General features: G+C 41.2%; 1 protein-coding gene across 1 annotated transcript in view; it reads right to left on the bottom strand.

Annotated features, from left to right (window-relative positions):
- cep112 (centrosomal protein 112) overlaps positions 1 to 21,588 on the bottom strand; it is a 95,326-nt gene that overhangs the window by 57,289 nt on the left and 16,449 nt on the right. The window contains exons 9-17 of the mRNA XM_070923355.1: positions 18,462 to 18,548; positions 15,063 to 15,162; positions 14,384 to 14,502; positions 13,701 to 13,844; positions 9,479 to 9,633; positions 9,061 to 9,190; positions 8,849 to 8,941; positions 8,608 to 8,667; positions 7,304 to 7,383 (exon numbers count right to left, since the gene is read on the bottom strand). Of these exons, the coding sequence (XP_070779456.1) occupies positions 7,304 to 7,383; positions 8,608 to 8,667; positions 8,849 to 8,941; positions 9,061 to 9,190; positions 9,479 to 9,633; positions 13,701 to 13,844; positions 14,384 to 14,502; positions 15,063 to 15,162; positions 18,462 to 18,548 (968 nt within the window). The remainder of the gene's footprint in view (positions 1 to 7,303; positions 7,384 to 8,607; positions 8,668 to 8,848; positions 8,942 to 9,060; positions 9,191 to 9,478; positions 9,634 to 13,700; positions 13,845 to 14,383; positions 14,503 to 15,062; positions 15,163 to 18,461; positions 18,549 to 21,588) is intronic.

Raw genomic sequence — 21,588 nt, forward strand, 5'->3', positions numbered from 1 at the left:
GCACACCACATGCTGGATATACAGACACAAGGACTGTACATAAACATTTACATACACGTACAGTTAATACAAGAGTACACATTAAAGTTAATGCACACAGAGCCGACTGTAATTGCTTATGCAAATACTCTTTTCATGTAAGCAGAGTATTTAAGAATTGTATGGGCTGTGATGTGGGTGGAGCAGCGCATGGAAAAGACTGACAAACAGACTAGAATGCACACTTGCATGTGGATGCCTCTGGTCTCTAGTATAAAAAGACAGAGAGAGTGTGTGTGTGTGTGTGTGTGTGTGTGTGTGTGTGTGTGTGTGTGTGTGTGTGTGTGTGTGTCCACGAGGTGTGTCTGCGCAAGTGCATGCGAGTGCCCGCGCATCTACGTCTGTGAGCTCATCCAAACGGAATGATAACGAATCCACAGACGCATCAAAGGGGCCTGGAAAAAAAAGAGAGAGAGACAATGCAAAATTGAAATATTCAGCGCCCTCTGAAGAAAAAAATAAAACAGGCTTGGTTTTCATCCGCATCCCCGGAGAAAGAGAAAGGGAGAGAAAATAAAAGAGAGAAACAGACACAGACCACAAATAAGTGAACACAAAAGAGAGACGGCACAAGGGCAAGAAAATATTAAAGATAGAGAAAGAAAGTTAAAAAGAGAGCAGAAAACAGAGAATCATTGAGCTTGATGGCTTTAAAATTGCCAACAAATGTGGCCTGTTTATAAACAGCATTTCAAGTCAAGATATGAAACAAAATGGCCACATAGGTAGAAAGGATAAGGCACCATTATTATTATCCGTCTCCCTCAGTAGCACTGTCGCCGTCTCACTAGTGTTGCTACCAGCCTCTCTCAGAATAAGACAGCATTACATTGCTAACTCTTAAATGAAGCTTCAACCTCCCTGTACTTTGTTCTACTTCATCCGTGTTTAGACCAGTCCCATAGATTAAGAGCTGAAATGATTAATCGATTAGTTGATCGACAGAAATGGTTGAATTTTTTTTTTTTTTGAACAAAAATGATAAAAATCCACTGGCTACAGTCTCTGTTCTGGTTCCAAATATGAATGTTTTCTTAGATTCCCGTGACATTAAACTGAACATATTTATATTTTTTAACTGTTGGTTGGACAAAACAAGACATATGAAGAGGTCACCTTAAACTCTGGGTAACTAAGATGATTATGATTAATCAAGGACATAATTGTTAGTTGAATCAATAATGAAACTAATTGTTAGTTACAGCCCTACATAGATTCATTTCAAAGCAAGGTCAAGAATAGCGTTAGCCGCAGATCACTGGACGTTGCAGAGGGGAAGGGGCTTAGTGCCTTGCTGTTGGTGGACATGGCAGATGACATTTCAATTCATCGACACAAACTGTCTCCTTTGAAGCTCGTGCACTTCCATCAACACTGGGGATGAAACCGGCGACTCTCCCTCAAGCTAGTTAGCGTGTCGAAGCCAACTAAACACCCTAAGGAGAGAGACGGGGATGAAGAGGAATCTGGTGCAGCCCAGGCCGACAGTACCACTATGTAGGCGGAGAAACATGTGGGTGGGACAGAACAAGAAGACAAACTAGATTGTCAGTCTCATACTTGAAAATGGCTCTGGAGTTCATTTAGTTTCACTACAGAAAAATTAAAGAGTTATCTAATTTTTTGTCTTTTCTGTTTCAGTATAGCTCAGATATGCTGTATAAGGGTGTTATTTGTTCGTTTGTATACATTGGACTCAAACTGTGTGAGCACTGTGCAATGCACCAGATGGTATGACGTTATTCTAAAAACTGTTTAGAGTTGAAGAAGGACATGGTTTGGAAGAGGAATTTTCTTGCCTTCGCTGTGCGTTTAGATGCTATTTGGCTTCATGAATTATGCAAGCTACAGCATAATATGCTAAAATCAACTAGGCATGAGTCCCTAAAGTAAACATACTGTATTTACATATCTAGAACATTATACAATTGAAAAGGAAGCTAGAAGGTTTTTCATGAAACAACGAAAGCCCTAAAGTCAATCTATCGAGATGGGGTTGTTTCAGTGCATGAATTAACGGAGCCTGCTTTAATAATAATTCATTCTGTCAGTGCACATTTGTAAGTGAGTTAACTTAATGTAAAAATGTCAAATAAGGTTATGTGTGATAATCATGTAGGCAAGGCAAGGAATTTAACACCATTACACCATGACAATGTCATGATATCAATCAGGGGCACATATTGAGTCATATGAGATACTACAATCATCAGATATGACTAATTATAGCTGAATAACTAAATGCCAGGATAACTATTGATTTTTTCTTCCAAAGTAGGAACTTATTATCTGCCTAATTATCTATCCATTTAATTCAATATTCAAAAAGAGAAAATAAACACTGCCTAGACTTGCTTCATTACACATTCCTGCAATGATAGTCTAAATACTAAAACAAACAGCTTTTCTTGTTGATATTTAGTTCCTTGTTCCTTCCTACTTAAGGTCATGTGTGCAAATCAGTGTTCAATACACACTGATTATAATAAAGTATATTGCAAGAGTAAGAGAGGATGTAGTTGTCCAGTTAAAGAGGTCTTTACAAATTTCCTTTCTGTCAGGTCTGTGGTATCGAACTGGCGCTTAACCCATCTCCACCCTCCCCTCTCAGTGCAGTTGCCATGGGAGTAAATATTGAGCCCTGGTGAAGCTTTTCAATATTCAGGATCCATACCTCCACCTGCTCCTGCTGCACCTCAACACTAAGTGGGGTTGCAGGGTGCTTAGCCTCTGCTCAGCTACCTCTCGTCCCTCTCCGGACCACCACCCCTGCTTCCCTCCATCCCCCCTGTCATGGGAGAGGAATGCTGAGAAAGATAAGACCACTTCAAAAGACACACACAGATGTAGGGTATGCGTATGCACACACACACACACACACCCACACCCACACCCACACCCATAAAATAACATGAAAGAACATACTGGATGCATCCTACACCTTTAAGAGTAGAGGGGCACTATCTCATGCAAGCATGTGGGCATGTATGCACAAACACTAAGAAAGACACACTCTTAGTTGATACCCTGCCAAAAAAAAACTGTTTTCATGTCTCAAGAGTTGATTACAAAATCAAAGAGTAGCTCAGTGGTGTGTTGTGAGAAGCAAAACGAAATTAAAACAATAGTAGAATGTCATCAAGAAACTTTAAATTAGGGATGATCAGGATTATGACTGCAGAGAAGATTGGGTGTAAATTCTACACACCATAACACGAGCCATCCATGGCAGCATGAGTCTGGACCGGCGCTCACACAGGCCAAGTGTGTTAGCCTCTCATTAAGGCGAGCACAATTTCCCTCCAGCTGCCTGGAGTAGATGCTGCCTCTGCCACTCCAAACTGTAACCGATCAAACTGAGCAGAAGTCACTGCTGAGACGCAGTCAGAGTTGCAACAACCCTGCACCACACCTCAGCAGGCACATGGTTTTGATGAAGCCGGTTGGGTGCCAAGCGGCAGGAAGGAGGACTGGAATGATGTGGGGGAGAGAAATACCGTAATCTAGAAATAGACCAGCTGCATTTCTTTTACCCTACTTTTAACATTCAGGTGATTTTCTGATGTTTTTAAATTGTGATTTGGAGGTCATTGTTGCCAAAGCATGCAGGCTGTTCCCCAGATGAGCTCCCTCTCTCGCGCTCTTTTTTTTCTCCCCCCCCTCTGTGGTGCATCTCTCCATCTCTATGCTAATGCCCTGTAATGATCTGAGGCACGTTGGGATGAAAGAAGAGGAGAGAAACTTGTTCTCTGCACAGCTTTGTAGTGCTTTCTGTTGTTGTTGCTATAGTAACACAGCCCTGGAACTCAAATTGACGCAGCAATGCTTATTTGCATGGCAGGACGGGATGATTTTTCTTTTTATGCTGGAGAGAAAGAGTGGGTGTAAACCATGAAAAGAAAGGGGTGTGGATAACAACTATGTATGCTACATATTGCCAACGCATTCATCATCAGTTATTGTCCTACTTCTACAAAGAAGAAACAAAATATCAAAACATGAAGATTGTTATTAATAGGTCTGTGTTGATATAATTATTGACAGATTGTGAGGATCGACAAACACGTAAAATACACATCATATCAAAGCGCACATACCATACAGTATGTGGCACATGGAAGGCATGTTGAGCAGTTTTACTTGTTTAATTTCAGCATCCATCCTCCCATCTTCTCACACACACACACACACACACACACACACACACACACACACACACACACACACACACACACACACACACACACACACACACACACACACACACACACACACACACACACACACACACACACACACACACACACACACACCCTGCGTGCGGCCTTGCTTTGACTTTGAAGTTCTCCTGGATCGCCTTTACAGGCCGTCAGTGTTGCCACGACAGCAGGCAGGTAGCAGACATCAGACTGCTTAGTGTGTGTGCGTGTGTGTGTGTGTGTGGAGCCTGAGTACTTAATTAGCTAAGAGCCCAATGGGCCACTTGCCATTTCTCAGTGTTTAACACTAAACGAGGGAATGACTGGCTCGTTACTGATACTAACAACAAGGATAATTTATGCACAAACGGATCTGTCTGCTGTGTTTAAGCTCGTCCTCTGTTGCCGGGCTGACAATGACAAGCACAAACAATAAGCAGGCACAACCATCAATGTCCCTCTGCGATCTTTACGCTGAATACTAAATGCCACAAAACTGCTAAATTTGTTTTCATGTTGTTTCACATTGACAGAAACACAAAGGAGCAGTAATAATAACCATGTCCTACAGCTTAATACAATTTATCATTCACGAAAAAAAGATGTATCCTTGCTTTTAGAAGCCATTTAAAAAGAGTTTGGCAAAGACTCAAAGTGCTTTGGGCCATTGATGAGGACCAAAGAAAAAAGCAAATACAGCCACGCTCAAGCCATTCTTTTTAATCCACTGCCTCTGGGTTACTATTATATTGTGACAAACAGTTGAAAAACTCTCGAGGGGGGTGATGGCACTGTGACGGGCCTTGGCCGTGTACGGCTGTGGCTGAGGTTGTTGAATGGCTGTTGTGTTTAATTGTGCAGAACACATTCTAGCTTCGCCAGGGAAACTGTAATCTGCTTGTGACCAAGTAATGTGGTCCTGTATGGGATTAATTATCCAGTGGAATGTATTGACTGGATGACTGGTTGGTCGGCTGATTGGCTGGAGTCTGTTGAAGTCCAGGCTGTCAGCAGAGTGTGTACTTCTGGAGGGAGTGATAGAGCTAAAGGGTGAGAGTAGGACGATGAGGGGGAGGTAAAGAGTGACGGGGAAACAAAAGTAGGTCTCTACTTTTAGGGCAGTTAACAGTTATGGAAAGTGCAAAAGATCGGTTCAAAAGTTTTAATTATCTAATTATTATCATCATCTGAAGCATTACTTTGACTCATTCCTTTTTAATGCCTGTATAATATTTCTGTAATATTCAAAAAGTTTCTGGTTGCATAAAATTGACTCTTTTCATGGCAGACATTTTGACATGTCATAGCAGAAGTACAGGTGCAATTAATAATATTAATCTGTAATGGTTGTATTGCATTTCGGGGAGGCAGTTTCAGGTTCCTGGTATTTTGCCTGCTGGTTCACCAGAATGGATTACAAGGACACTTAATGGAACTGATCCATTGTCAACTGTCATTAGTTCTTCTGCTTGCTCAAAAACTTCTGCTGTGAAACAGGTTTATAAATTGACCTTAAAGCATCATTAATTGTTTTGGGGGGCACAATGTAAAGTTATTATAGTGAACATGCTAGCAAACATTGATTTATTTACCCATCCAGAAGAGACAAAGCAATATTAACATTCATTTGGAGTCATGTTTCAGGCCACCTGATGAATGTAAGTCCAATATTCACTCTGGTCTCCACCAGCTCCTGAGGGAAATATCTGTCTATTTAGCTCTCTCTTTCACGTTACACAGTTATTGTGTTAATGACCAGTTGTTCATATAAAAATATTGATTAGTGCAGCTTAAAAATATTTTTAATGATTTTACCTCCTGCATACGATTACTACAATCTTATAAAAAATATTTCTACAGCAAGTCATGAATTGAATTTATACCAACTGACTGCCTTATTTTTTTCTTTATGATGTCTTACATCTACAGTCACATGGTACTTTCAGTTTATTCGTGTAGAGTTTGATTTATACAGTGGGATTACATTTGCTAGTTTTCTTCAAGACAACACAAATGCCTATCACACGAGAAGCTCTTATCTGTATGGCTTCTCATCACAGTTTCTAGACTCTCAACTCTAACCGTACTACTCAGTTATAAAAAAAGATCAAAGAGAGTGTGCAAGGGTTGGCTTGTTAAAGCCAAACTCCACCTTAAATCAGAATTCATACACACTGTTCTTATGATCAAAGACTCAAGTCAGTAGACATAAACAACTCTCTAATAAAGTTCGAAGCCACAAAGTCAAGGCTCAAATGTGTGAAACTAATAGTTGCAAAATAAATGTTCCACTAGCGTTAAATATGTTGGAAATGTCACGACCAAAGGGGGGCAAACAACTTTATTACAAACAGTAATAAAGCAGAAAATGGGTCCATATACCTGTCAAACAACCCCGGGCACAATCACTGTGTTTGTGTTTTGATGATATATCGTAGATTATGATCGGGAATATATATATATATATATACTGTATATATATATATATATATACAAAAGTCTCCCTGACGTGTTTCCTGTCTATAATATCTGTAGGAGTCATTACTCTAGCTCGCAATCTATGTCAATTGCACACATCTGCAAAACACACACACATTTACACACACTTGCTGACATGCTGATGGTGTGGCTTAGACCATTATGTCAAACACTTGGCCAAGAGGAACGGAGGAGGACCACACACACACACACACACACACACACACACACACACACACACAGACACACACACAGACACACACACACAGATTCTAGAGCTCACTAATGTGATTATCGTTTCTTGTGACATAACTGATAAAATATACCGTAAAGTGTATAAGTGTGGTCAGCTGTTTGCTGCATCTGAAAGTTAATATCAATAATAACCAATGTTAATACATGTACAACTTTAGCATTAGACCTACAGATAAATACTATGAATACAGCTAGAAGCCGTGTTCTAAATTACAGTATTTTTGGATATCAACTACTCTGATTTAACACTGACATCGTAAAAACTTTCACTGTGATACTCAAATTAATTATTGCAACAAAAAACACTTTTGGTTTGGTCTTTCTCATTGTACCTGAGTGCATCTTCTAGTTTGGCTATCTTCCTCTTGGCCTCTGTTCTCTCTTTCTCTGCCTCACTGTGGATTGCCAAAACCTGAAGGAGAGTAAAAGAGAGAGAGAGAGAGAGAGAGAGAGAGAGAGAGAGAGAGAGGTGTAAGTGAGTGCAACAGCAGACACCATCAAACATCACTCAACAAAACTCTCCTGCCTGTGACCTTCTGCATCTGGTCTCGTCTCTTCTCTCTATCACCCCATCAAAAGTACCATCTGAGGCTATCTGCCTGCATAGAGGGCCTCTCACTCTGGATCTATGGCAGCCATATGGGCCCTTCTTATGTCCAGATACCGCTCACTGGCCTCCTTCACGTGTCTCATTTACCACTGCTGAGGAGCGGAAAGAGGACTCTTTATAGGGGAAACAAAAAAGGGAAATGAAACGACTGACTCCTCTTTCCTTCATTGTTTTCTCTCCAGTCACCTTGTAGATGGAAGAAGGGGGAAAAAAAGAAGGTGGAAAAAAAGGGACAGGTTGATTACAAGGACAGAATGAAAAGCAGGCTGGATGTGAGGAAAAAACAAAGACGTCAAAACCAAATGGCTGACTTTCTTAATTTAAATTCTCCCTGACCCTGACTACAGTGCACAGAGGCCTGCTAAGTTCTTGCAGGTGTATCAGCCAAAGGGGCCCCCGTCTCTGGGTATGCCAGCCTGCCACCAGCACACAAATAATAAATGTGGCACTTTGAAGATGACCCAGGTGCAGCAGGTCTTTAAAACCTGATTTTCACCTAAGAAGTCTGGCCTGGACTGGTCTGGTCCAGCTTAGATCATTAACAATGCTCTCCTCACTCTATGGTTTACAGCTGCTCGATGGCTTTGAAGAGGGTCTCTCAAAAGTAAAGACCCGGGTGAGGAGGCAATTATGTGTGGGCCCATGTACGCTGACAGTGCATACTCCAGACAGAAAAATGCCCCTTTTGAATGTCTTCTTCTACAGAGTGACTCTACAAGTTTATTTGGATTTGCTTATAACTCCCATTCTTAACTTTCTTTGCTTGATAACTCTTATGCTAAATTATACATTCCCCATCCTCCTCTTTCTTCTCTGTCCGGTCCTACATCTTCCTGTTAATCACGGCTCTGATTTTACGAGACCAGACATAAAATCTAAAAGTAAAGGGGAACCGAAAGGAACATGTGACTCCAGGCTTTGATCTCCACTTGACCGTAATAACTTTGTCCAGGGCTGTTTTAATGCAATGACAGAAACTATGGAGCTCTGTGGATCAGTTTTCCTGAAGGAGCGAGAACACACTACCTTTTTCTCACAGTTGATCTGCAGTTCATCTTTTTCCTGCAGAAACTTTATTCCTTGATCCTGAAAGGAAGCAAGAGTTGAAATGACACTGTATGGCAGAGGTGATACTGTGACACATCACACAACGACAAGCCCATTGTGATCTCATAGCTGGTGTTGCTACAGTGGCAAACAGAAAAGATGCATGCCATTTGTGATTAGCTGAGTTACACATGCAAACATGCGGCCACCCAAATCATACCCTGCCTTGTTGGTGTCTTTGATGTTCACTGTCCAGGAGCTGCTGTTTGAGCTGAGCTACAGTTTTCTCTAAGTCCTCCATCACCTCAGAGGCCTGGATGAGAGAAACAGAGAGGAAATTGGTTAAAAAAAACAGATACATTTGGTAAATTTAACAGTAAATTGAGCAGGCTAGTAGGGAGAGCTGTGTGGAGGTGTTGTGGTAACGTGGACCTTAGCAGCAGACAGAGCATGCTCCTGATGTAAGTGGCTCATGTCCGTCTCATGTTTGGCTTGGAGCTTCTGCACAGTCTGCTCGTGCTGCTCACTCTGCTGCTCCTTCTCCCTCTGCAGAACCATATTTCTGTGGACAGTTAAAAGCACGACAGGATGATTAATTCATACACTGACCTGTTCCTATTCCAACGTCACCAATTAAATAATTACGAGTCACTTTGGTTTTGTCTCAGCACATTTCTTACATGCCCCTTGATAGTAACATGTTATTTGATAATTCTTTAAGACATCAAGCAGACATTTTACAATAAAGAGTACATGTTGACCACCTAGTTATGAAGAGTTCGCACATACAGACTTTTAAGTAATATCCTCTTTCCCCACTCAACATTTCTCCCTTCTTTATTTCACAGACCGTCTGTTGGCCTCCTGCAGTTCAGCACTGATGGATGCAATGTGGATCTCCAACTGGGCCTTCTCCTGTGTCACCTTCTGACGCAGTGCGTTGCCCTTCTCCACCTCCACCGACTGCTGTTTCACCCGCAGCTCCAGCTCACGCACCGTTTGCTCCTGGACCACAAGCGTACACAGAAACCACTGAACCAAACAGCTTGAACCACTAAGGGCACTAGCCTGAGAAAATGTCATGGGTCAGAGGACTGCGTGTGCCCACAGTGAAGTCAGACACAGAAATCTGGTTGCTAACAGGAAGAATGTGGCTACCAATGTAGCTGACCACCTCTGACTTGATCCTTGATTCTAGATCATACTCACTGTAAAATGATTTTGTAAAATATTTGAAGTTAAAGACTGTTGCTTATAAATTATAGATACTTAGTGCTTCAGTTATATTTTGTACTAATGCTCAAGTGTAAAGATAGGGTTGGACTTAAAATAGACTGTTATGCATTGGTATCCATCAAAGATCTGTTCATCATCAAAAACAAAAACATCTTCTCTATACAAAAAGGTCAAACCAGCAGAAAGCCTTTCAGTTCCACACAGGGAAAGATCTTATCAAGTGAAAATATTGCTATCTGTTGTCTTCATCCAGTCTACAAAAGCTCAACTGCATCAGTTTCTGAAGTCAACTGCTGTGCCTTTGAAAAGTTTCTAGAGCTGTAACTCTGAGCTACTGTTTCACCTTGTTGCCCTAATTCTGACAGGCAGCAACTAACACGAGAGAAACTAATACATTCCAACTGTAACAGGATTATTGAAGTCTCAACTGCTTCAAAAAAGGTACGCTGTGGAGTTTCTGACCACACGTGGCGCTGTGGAGCAATGTTTTGATCAGCGGGTCCCTGTTTTGGTCATATCTCATGCTCTGTCTTACTTTGAAAATGCACACACAACAAGGTGCACAACTCTTCTCTGGTACACCACGCTTTATTTACCAACAAAGCACTGGTGTACTGGAGAACAGTTGTGCAACGTGTTTTAATTTTGAGGTATCTCGTGCTGCACCAGCACACGCTGAAGGACAGACATGCACTTGCAAAAGCGCAGGGGTTATGTGATACACATTTTTGGTAAAAGCACAGTAACGCAAGTGTGTTTGAGAAACTTAATGCACGAGAAAACTTGTTTCCCAAAAATCAGAACAAACTGATCCAATGTGTTAAGGCTGAAATTAGATTACTTCACTGTACGCCAACATTGTTGAGTTATTTCAGTGGCAAATGTCAAAAGCTCAATCGGGATTCTGATTTTCAATAAAGACAATGATCAAAGTCCAGCTGATGCAGACAGCTTCTTCCGGCAGCGATTTGATGGAAAGAAACGTCCCCTCTCTGCATACGGTCCCCCAGTATGTGCATGTGTGTGTGTGTGTGTGTGTGCTTGTGACAGCATGGAATGCAGTGTGTACAGGCTGATAAAGGCGATGACGGCGCGCTGATTAAAGATGGAGCGTGCGAGTCCTTCTAGACGATGACAGAGGCTGGCGATGACAGGAGGTGGAATGACTGGAGAGGAGGGAGCGATGTGTTTGAAAAGAGTACGAGAGCAGCGCCCGGCAAAGGCTGGTGAGACAGATTTTTTGCCTTTGTGTTAGCAGTGTAGGGTGCTAAGAAAAGGAACAAGGGTGCCTGTGTTGTGTTGGGACGCGTGCTGACACTTAGCTTACTGGCAGGAGATGAGAAGAAGCACCTCTCCATACTGAGGCCGGACTGGGCACACCTGGACACACTCAGCAGCAGCAAATTACGTCCCCTAATTAGGTGTTTTAGAAGGAGAATTACAAGGTGTGAAGAGCAGGCTACATAGGCTAACTTATGAGCTCCACTCCCCTTCAGAGATTTAGAAGTGATTAAGTCTTTGAAGATGAAAAAAACATGTAATTGGTAACAAAAAAAAGTCACACAGGGTGATGGATGACCTTTTACAGTTTTTGTATCAGAACTAAAGCCAGCAACTGGAAGACAGCCTGCATCACTCATCTCCTAAAGGCTTGTCAGGCTGTGTGTCTACATGCATGTTGAGTTTCAAACTCTTTTAGACTTTCTCTTCCACTTGCTACTCGTCCTCTGACAGAACATAAGAAAGGGAGACAGAGTAGACTGTGGACTGGAACAGGTGTCAAACAAATACTCCTGCAAGTTTGTTTACGCCTATGTTACTATGACTATTACTGAGGGTGCACAGGTATGGTTTTCTAAGGCTGATGTCTGTGTACAATTCAGTTACGTCTTTGTGTACAACACTGCTGACTTAAAGTCATTTTGGTGTTCATACACAAAAACATAAACAGTAAAAATAATTTCACAAGTTATGTTACACACACTCCCCTTTCTAGCTACTAGCTAGAAAGGGGAGCTACTAGCTACTAGCTAGAAAGGGATATTAATTCATCTTTAACCACTTCACAGTATTAATCACACCTCCATTATCAGTCATTTGGATGTGGACATGCACGGACTACAGTCAAGAGTTTGGCTGGTGCAATACCTAGGCAGATACCGGCTTGTCCTTATTTTCAAACACCTACTCAGTCACTCTATCTGCTCTGCCCTGCGCATAGATAACGTCCAAAAATAACAACATCTGACATATCGGTAAGCCCCTTGTGAGATCTTTGATCTGCGTTGGATGGAAATCCAACCAGGTAGCGATGGGCAGATGAACATTCTTCATTTCACTGTTATTAAACCAGATCCAGTACGCTGTATTTGAATGAACATGAATCATCAATCTGAGTTTGTCTTGGCTCGCATACTTTTCATGTGAACTGAGCGAACTTTTCACATCATGTCCTGGGTATGAACTTTTATAAGCAGCTACATCTCCCCCTGATAGCAAGCAGAGGAGTAGTAGTGGCCTGGAACAGATGGATATATAGGGCAAATAGTATCATTTACTGCACAAACAACATGCTCAAAGCTACTGAAGCTCCTAGCTCCCGGGTCAAAGTTGTGGAGGGTTGAAAAAAGTACATTCATTCAATAAGTACAAAATGTCTGCATAACACTGAATAAACTCCAGTCTTCTGACTGATATCTTGAAGGTTTTACAGTCATATAACATACGAAGACAGAGCTTTTCACAATAAAACACAAGACAACATTGATTCTACAGGATTATGCTTAGAGACACCAACCACGAAAAAAAGGGTGCTGTAATAACTTGCCTAAGATAAAGTCCACTTTGAACATCCTACACATATGTGTGTGTGTAGGTCAGCCCAAACTCACAGCACGAAAGCAGCTAATTTACAGTGACAGAGGGCTCTTTTCATTCCTTTGGGGCCTTGTCCGTCCTTAATTATTAAAAGAGGGACCTTACCACCGGCCAGCACTGTCCAGTGTTTGATGCCTCTTAAATGTGGGCGTGCTGACAGATTAAAGCCAGAAGCAATATGTGTGTATGTGTGATACGTATGACAGCCCCCGAATGCTGATGCTGATAACAATACTATTTATGAAGCAGAGCGTTCGTCTGGCCTCTGGTGTTGATGATCCCCACTAATGAAATGTGCACGATCCCACTTAAAAGCAAAGCCCTTTCATGTGATATCAAAGAAAGTGTTGCTTTGGGAGGTGTGTGTGTATGCATGTGTGCACGCACATCTCTGAGCACAACCATTGCTACGTGTAAGATTTAATACACACTCGGATCAAAGACCTTTATAGAGATGATATGAGAGTCATTCTGGCCCAGAGGTTACAGGATGTCTCCCTCTATTTGAACCATTGACTGGCGTCGGTCACTATAATTAGAGGTATGACAGATGTATACACTTTCCTTAGAGCTAAACAAGGCAAGAGTTTTATGCAAAAATACACCCGTCTTGTCACCCAGAATCCTGTTTGTTCCAGTGAAAGTCTGGTGTTGGTTATAGAAAATAATCGGCCCACATGAAGTGTCTGAATACTTGAATCTCCTGCTGCATTTTAAGATAAATGTCCTAAACAGCAGTAGGCTGCACTCATGCTCATTCCTTTTTGGTATACTGTGATGATCACAGACGGATGGAATAAACATGAGTTTACCAATCCAAGGTAAATTCTGTTATTTTTCCCGTTTAAATTTAACATGGCAGTAAATAATACAATGAGCGGACAAAACTGAAGTTTCCTTCAGCTTGATTAATATCTAAATCCTAAACACGCATCGCCAACGCCTCTTCCTGTACTCACAGTTGCCTGTGACCGAGCATTATACTCAGCCTCCATCTTAGCCAGCCTGAGGTTGGTGTCCTCCAGCAGCTCCTGGATGTTCTCAGTGTGTTTCTTCTGCAACTCAAACTTCTCCTGCTCCATCTCGGTAACAGCAGCATGCAGCTGGAAGGGCAAAGAAAATCTACTATCAGCCGCACATCTTTCTCCTTTTACTTCCATGACTTTGGCTTTATTTCTTTTAGAATTTCTCATTTCATAAAATCAGTTTCTTCAGGCATGTAATGTCTTGCTTCTTCAAGGGGAATAAACATCTATATGGCTCTGTCGTTTTTTTTTATCATTACATCTGAGGAAAATCGTTCCACATGGTTGCTCATCACACGCTAAGTGACCCAGAAGAGATGAGAGGAAATTTCATTAGGATCTTATTGAGCCCCAAACAGCTCGGTTAGCTTGAGCTATCAGGAGTGAAAATACAATTTACCCAGGGCAGAGAGCATTAATTTTTCAGCACTAAATAAAAAACCCACACTTACTTAAGCACAGCATGAAAGCATAAAGATTTTTCTAACAGTATATAACCTGCCTGCTTGCAGCAAAGTCTGCTAGTCTCATGCTATCAAACAGTCTTCCTCTGGCTCAAGGCTGCTTACAGGGGGCTGGGCTGCAGAATATCCAAGCCCTTCAACTTTTCCTCATACCTTCTTCTCCCACTCGTTTTTCAGGGAGTCGGCGCTCTGATCCGACATTTTCTTCAGCTCAGCAATCTGCTTCTCTTTGCTCTCGCAGATGACCTGGGATTCCCGCAGCACACTTTGAACTGTGGGAGAGCACACACGCAAACACACAGAGAGCAGTCAGGCCCTGCCTCAGGGTATGTACACAGATGCACACACACACACACACACACACACACACACACACACACACACACACACACACACACACAGACACACAGACACACAGACAGACAGACAGACAGACAGACAGATAAACAGACAGACGGACAGACAGACAGACTCATGCTCATTGATGCGCTGTCATTAAATCAATGTCAATGAAAATATTACTTCTATCAAATGGCCAGTAGCGCTTCTCTTTGCCAAGTTTATATATTTCCCATCAAATGCTTTTAGAGACAGACGAAAGAGTAGAGAGGAGAGGAGTGCGAGAGGAGTCGGGAAGACGAAATTAAGCATGAAGAAAAAGGCCCACATTATGCGATTAAACTTTAGATTGAACAGCCCAGCTGGAGAACGTCACTCCACACCGTTGCAGTCGCTTGTGGAATTGTATCTTTTTAGGCTTTTTGCGCTGAGTGTTCAGAGACACTAGTGTAAACATCCTTCCAGTTAACCCTGCAACACTGTGACCTCTCACCTTTCTTCTCCAGCTTACGGATCATCTCCTCCGAGTCCTTCTGCTTGGCTCGGTACGCACTCTTCATCTCCTCAATCTCACCGTTCTTTCGGTCCAGAATCTAAAGAGGGAGGGAGAGACTGTTTTTAAACACATACTGGAGAATATTCAGCTTTTTCTTTTTACTGCTGAGAAAAAGGCTACCTTGCATACATTATGATGGTTCTTGTTCTTTGTAGAAGAGTTTTACTTTCACCAGTAGCTATCAAAGTTATCACCAGCTTTCTATGCAAAGTTAAGAAGTTTTTGCTCAACATCCTTATTCACAGAGGCTACATTCAATGAGGTACCAATCGTGGCCCAAATATAAACAAAAGAAAGGAAAAACGACCCTGCAATAACTCTTAAAGGTACCTCTGGCGTTTATGAACACCAGTAAACGTTTTTGGAGCAATGTTTTTACATGTGGGTGCCGATGGTTTCACATTTTTACACCGATCTACAGGTGGGTGTAATCTGGCAAGAAACGCAGTGATGCGCCAACAAGGGAGGGAAAAAGAAGTCTGCCAGTGAGTAAACATAAACGTGAACAATGCAGGACTCACAATTTTAAGAAAGATTGTCTTTGAAAATATTTTCATGAGGAAGGAAATACATTAAGCATGTTTGTTCAGGCTCAAGGTGAAAATACTGAACGTAAACAGAAACCTTTGTTTGTTTACAAAACTCCACAGGGCACCTTTAAACTGAGTAGCAATCTATTAGAAAAGGCACTAAGACTACAACTAAATGTAAACATTTGATGATTTCTGATTATGTTAAAGATTTATTTACATTAGTAATGTTTGTGAACACTGCAACAAAACAGCCCTTTATTCTCATCATCTATCATGACCATTTGACACAAACAAACATCTTTAGATTTGGTTATCTATAGGGACATGGAACATTTTGTATACATAATTCACTGTATGACCTGACAAGACTTCATCTTCCACATGCCTATCTAATCCTTAGGAGACCACGGGCTAACTGAGTGAAATGGCATCTGAGTGAACCACCTGTGCTGAGGTGTGATGAGGTAACTACATCTGCTTGCTGCTGCCATCTGTGAGTAATTAGTTAAATTAGGCTATGGAGAGTTAGAGCTCAAGTACAAAAGGACAGTCTAGCACTCTCCATGTCGAAGAAGAAGGTGTCTAGGCTCAACTGCATAATGTGCATATATATCGAATGCAGTATATATTTCCTAACAGGTTATAAACAAATCCACGAAGGCAGTTTTCTGCCCACAGTTTAGGTATAAGATGAATCTGCAGTTATCTGTTCTAATTCTACTCTCACTATGAAATCAAATCATCTACTTAAAATGTTAATCCAAACCTCTTTTTAAGCATAATTGATAATGGTATTGCCATTACCCATGCAAATAACAAGCCAGAACAAAGCAGACTGGTCCAACAACAGATGATGTGATTTTATGGCTGAAATGGCAGAAAGTAAGAGTGCTTATTTTTCCCGCCAAGAACCGTCCCAATGCCTGTAAGACTTTATCTTTGTAGCATTTTATTCTATCCAAGTGCACTTAGTTGCCAAGCCTGTCATCCTCTGTGTGAATGGGATGGGGGAGATGAAAGGAGGATGGGGCGGCTGGAGCAAAGTTCACAGAACATTTAGGGATACCCAATTTTTTCCATTTTGCCACCCCAGAGAGATTGTTGTCTTTTTAGGGGTCCGGTGACACAGTGTCAGGTCCAGGGAGAGTGCACTAGACGGTGGGAAATGATAGCTTTTAGGGTGCCCATTTTAGGCTTTTATAATACATCATAATGCAGGGGGAATACAGCCTGGCTCTCCGTGACTTTAACCAATAACATCAGTGAATGGAGTAACTGAACCAGAGAAGAAAACACACCTGGAATTAGACCATGAGTATACTTTCTGTACATACAGAGAAACAGAAACACAAATGTAATTTAATCCCACTGGAGTTAAAATAAAATAGTTATTTATGACCAGCTATTGTTTTCTGGTGTGCGCTGCGGTCTGCTGTTAATCTCAGATGTTAACATAAGGATGTGCTTCTTCACCTGAGGTTGTTAAATATTTTAGAACTACACACAGTACTGATCCACAACCATTAGCATACAACACTCAGGCCTGTTCTCTCATTACCCTCTCCATTTCAAGCAGGGGAACAATGACCAGTAGCCTTTCAGCAGCCTATACATTATTCATGAGGAGACTAATTAAAACTAAACCTAGCTTGCCCACCTTCCATCAGCCTCCGTCAGAGTGCACCCCTGAATCGCTCCCCTTTGAAGCCATTAGAGGGGATACTGGGTAAAATTCTGAGGAAATTAAATCAGACATAACTCGCAATCTGTATGTAATTAAAGAGAGGGAGAGGGAGCTAGCTGTCATCCTGTCTCTTGTCAAACACAAAGAAGCAATGGGCATCTTTAAGTGGAGAGAAAATTGGAGTGTTTTTTTCCGTTTTATTAAAAGCTTCTGTGGCAGCAAAGGAAAGTCATACTGAGGACGTGACAGATCCCAGGTGCTTGATCTGCTACCTCACTGATGGGCACCTAGTGTGAAATAAACCAGCTTTACTGCTATTTTCACCAGTTGACAAAGAGCTTTTGAAGAGCTGATTATTTGCGGGATGGGGCGATGAAAAGAGGAGAGGCTCGTCCCTTTCCTTTTCATTAGCCACCAAATGGAATCAAGAGTCAATGATGGGCATCGTGACGCAGGTTAACTAGTTTTCATGAGCACTCAAGTTAACAAATCCGCCTGTCCAGTTGCCCCAGATGAAATTATCGAGTCTTACTACATGTTATTTCACAATATAAGATAAAACTATGAGGATCCTGCAAACAATTTTCAGTAGTGGATATTCTAACGGTTCTACCGGCTCAGTTTTGGTTTTAGACAATTGAAATCATGGTTTCCTGATGAGCTGCAGTGAATGAAACAATAAGTAATTATTTCATGCCAATTGCAACCAAAGAAAAGCAGTAGATGTCCAGAATGGGATTCAGCCAAGGTCAGACTCTGACTGGACGTCTTTCTCCAGAAGAGAATTGTTTGCAAAGACACAATGGCCAATTCATGCATTAAAGACTATATAGCACTGTAGGACTTTGGCTGTGCTTCATACAGTATATGTGGTAGGCTAATTGAATTAATAAAAGACTAGGTCTGCTGGTTTACAGGGCATTTACAAGCATGTATGATTGTAAGAGATGATTCCATAGCCAAAAGTAAATAATGAATATAAAGAACGGACAACTTAAAGCTTGATTTCCCAACTTTCTGTCATTTCCCAACAGCAGATGGCCAGGTTTATTGTGACCTGTGACGCTACACAGTTTAGGGTTATGCTAGGATTCAAAATCTTTCAGTTTAGATTCTTACTTTCTCAACATCTGCATCGTGTCTCTGCTGCATCTTCAGTTTCTCCTCCTGGTGCTTGGCCTCCAGAACTTTGATCTTCATCTCCGTCTGGAAACATAGAAAACCAAAATGTCACATATGTAACAAACTACGAACTTGTGGAGCACTCTAACTCTCTAATGAATCAGTTTTTAATTCCACATATGAAATGAAGTTGGTAAGCAAAAAAACACCTGCTTGAAATATTATTTATTACAAGGCAACACAAGCAACAAATTTTGTTTCTAGGAAGTTAAACATTGAGAGCTGTGTCCTTTTTTTTTTACAGACATGCCTTGGACAAAAAAAAAGTCATATAAAGTGATAGGATAACAGAGATAACATAAATCTGGATAAAAGAAGGTACAGTGTGTCCTGTCTTGTACACAAGCGCAGCTGATGATGAAACAAACCATATTAACATTTAAAAACATCTATCCATGCACAGAGCTTCAAAAACCAATGTGAAGCTGAGATGTGCTCAACAGTGTGTATGTGTGTGTGTGTGGTTGTGATAAAATCTTCAGTCAGTCTGTAGTAAGCAAGACAAAGTGAACGCCTGTGTGTTTGTGTGTGCGTGTGTGTACTTGTGCATACACACAGCAGTTGATCATGAAGAGAGTGGCTGTTTTCATTTGAACACAGTATTTTCAGAGGATCAAAAGTTCAGCGTTGTCATGTGCATGTTGGAACAGATCCTAAAGCTAGAAAGCTTCCCAGTGTTAGTCAAATAAAAACCCTAATGACTTATTCATCACCTACTGTAATTGACTAGGAAAATTGCATCCATTTTTCATCTTCTAGGGTCTTTTCATACAAAATGAGCTATTAGTCATTCGTCATTACTGGAAAATAATTATCACGTCTCTGGCAAGACAACATTATTCACAAATGTGTCTTTGAAAGGCGTTCCCTTTGCGTGACTGCATTTGTCTGCAGAGAGACAATAATACTAAATGACAGATTTTTTTAAATTGTATGAAGTCATTGATTAGTTGAAGAAATCCTGTGACTAACAGTCAGCTAAGAATTTCTCTAGTCGAGGACAATCATAGCAGCCCTGTGGTGCTGTAATGCTCATTAAACAGTAGAAAACTAATGTTTTCGGTGCTGAAAAAAGGGAGAGACAACTTTTCTATTCTGAGAGCCTTAACACTAGTGGGGCAAGAAAGTAAAGGGTGTGCCAGAGAAAAAGAACATGTTGTTATGTAAAATAAAAGTGGTTTATCCTCTGGTAAGTATGAATGTGTTCAGAGTTTTTTTCTGGCTTGCGGACCGGGCTAGAGAAAGTGTAGCATATTAGTTAATGGCCGTAAATAGTCTTGGCTGAATCGCTGTCATCTTTTGTACAAGAATCATCCTTTTTAAAACACCTTTAAACTACACGTTCTAGTATCTGTTTTTTGCAGTGGTATTTTGTATTCTTTTTTTTTCTTTTTCCACCTATTGTTTCTAGTTAGTTTGTTAAGAATTACACACAAGATATTTCCGCTCACAAACACACAATACATGGAAACACAGACAGAACCTTTGACAGACAGATGACTGGCCATATGCTTTGATGTCACTACTCATGTTTAGTCACTGTCTGCTCTGGTGTGTTAATCAACCCTGGAGCAGGGTGACAATGTTCCTCCTTTGAAAATGTGGTTGTGTGTGTGTGAACATGTCAGTGGTTAACAACATCCCGAGGCCAGCTCTTGTTTGTTTTAGTCATCAAAACAATTAAGTAGAAAATTCCCACGACATTACTTTGCACAGTCAAACCACACTAGACCTTCTCTTGGTATAAATCAAAGGGAAGCAGCTGTGATGATGGCCTGAATAAAAGTATGATTCAATTACAGTTTGGTTTAAGTGTATAAATATTGATACAATACAATACAGACATCAACAGCACACTGGATGTTGGAGAGAAAATATGTATGCATGCTTTGGGATTGAAATGGTGGAACCTATAAAACCCAAACAGCTTAGATTTTGAAAAGGATGTCAGCATTTCGCTTTGGATGATCATTCTGAGCACCATTAAAAATAAAAGTCCAACTAAGACACATAAAATTGCCTTGTAGATGCTTCTCCTCATTATTGCAGCTATATTTATACAGTGTATCCTTGACAAAGCTCTGTTAAGTATTCTGTCGATTTCTTCTGTGTCTTTTTTCTTGATTTACCACCATTTCTTGTGCAATTGAGGGGACCACAGGAGACCTGTCAGAGAAGAAAGGAAAGAGCAAAAGAAAGTGAGAGAAAGAGAGAGGGAGAGAGATGGCAGTGATTGAAAAGCAGAAGAGTAAGTGGAGACCTGATTCTGCCGGCGCCCAAAAAAAAAAAAAAAAAAAGCACATGTGGGGGTGTCACTTTCTCATCCTCTCTTCAAATGCTCTTTGGAGAAAGTTTGTCAAACTAGATCAGGGGTGTTTGAAACTTGTTTATAAAAGCGTCAGTGAAGGAAGGAGGAGGAGGAATGTCGTACACCTAAGGCGTCTGAGATGCCTTCAATCAGCCCGACTGGGTGGTACAGCTTTTTTGCCTCTTCTCTTCTTCAGAGTTGTAGCAAGCGCTGTAAGATGCCATGTTTTTTGACACTTCGCTCTTGAAAGGATGAGAGGGAAGAAGAGGGGGGTAGTGGTGTGCGGAGGGGGTATGAAAGACGGAATGCGAGGAGAAGACGGAAACAGTGCTTTTTCTGCTCTCAAAAAAAAGGCTCGGGGTCAAGGCCTTTTTCCTCAGGGGGGTGTGTTCACAAATCGTCTGCTAACTGTTTGGGCTCCACAAAGCAAGGTTGCGTTTGTGCATCTCCTTCGCCTTGCCTGAGATGTACAATATCCTCGTTCATCTTTCATCCTCAGTAAACACAGATGCTCCACGATAGTCAGTATGCAGCGTTCTGCTATCTACAGAGGAGCAGCTAGATGCCATTTCCACACTCTAGAAGAAGTTAATTTAGTGTAGTCTGTTCAGATAGTAAGGTTGGATAAAAACTTTGGCTAAAATTGAATTTCTGACATATGAAAAAAAAACAACTCTCACAGTTTTAGAGGAGGATAGATCTAAACACAGAGTAAGTAAACAGATTATTACTCAAAATTGCTAATATGAATACATA

Source organism: Enoplosus armatus, chromosome 17, assembly GCF_043641665.1.
Source record: "Enoplosus armatus isolate fEnoArm2 chromosome 17, fEnoArm2.hap1, whole genome shotgun sequence".
NCBI lineage: Eukaryota > Metazoa > Chordata > Actinopteri > Centrarchiformes > Enoplosidae > Enoplosus > Enoplosus armatus.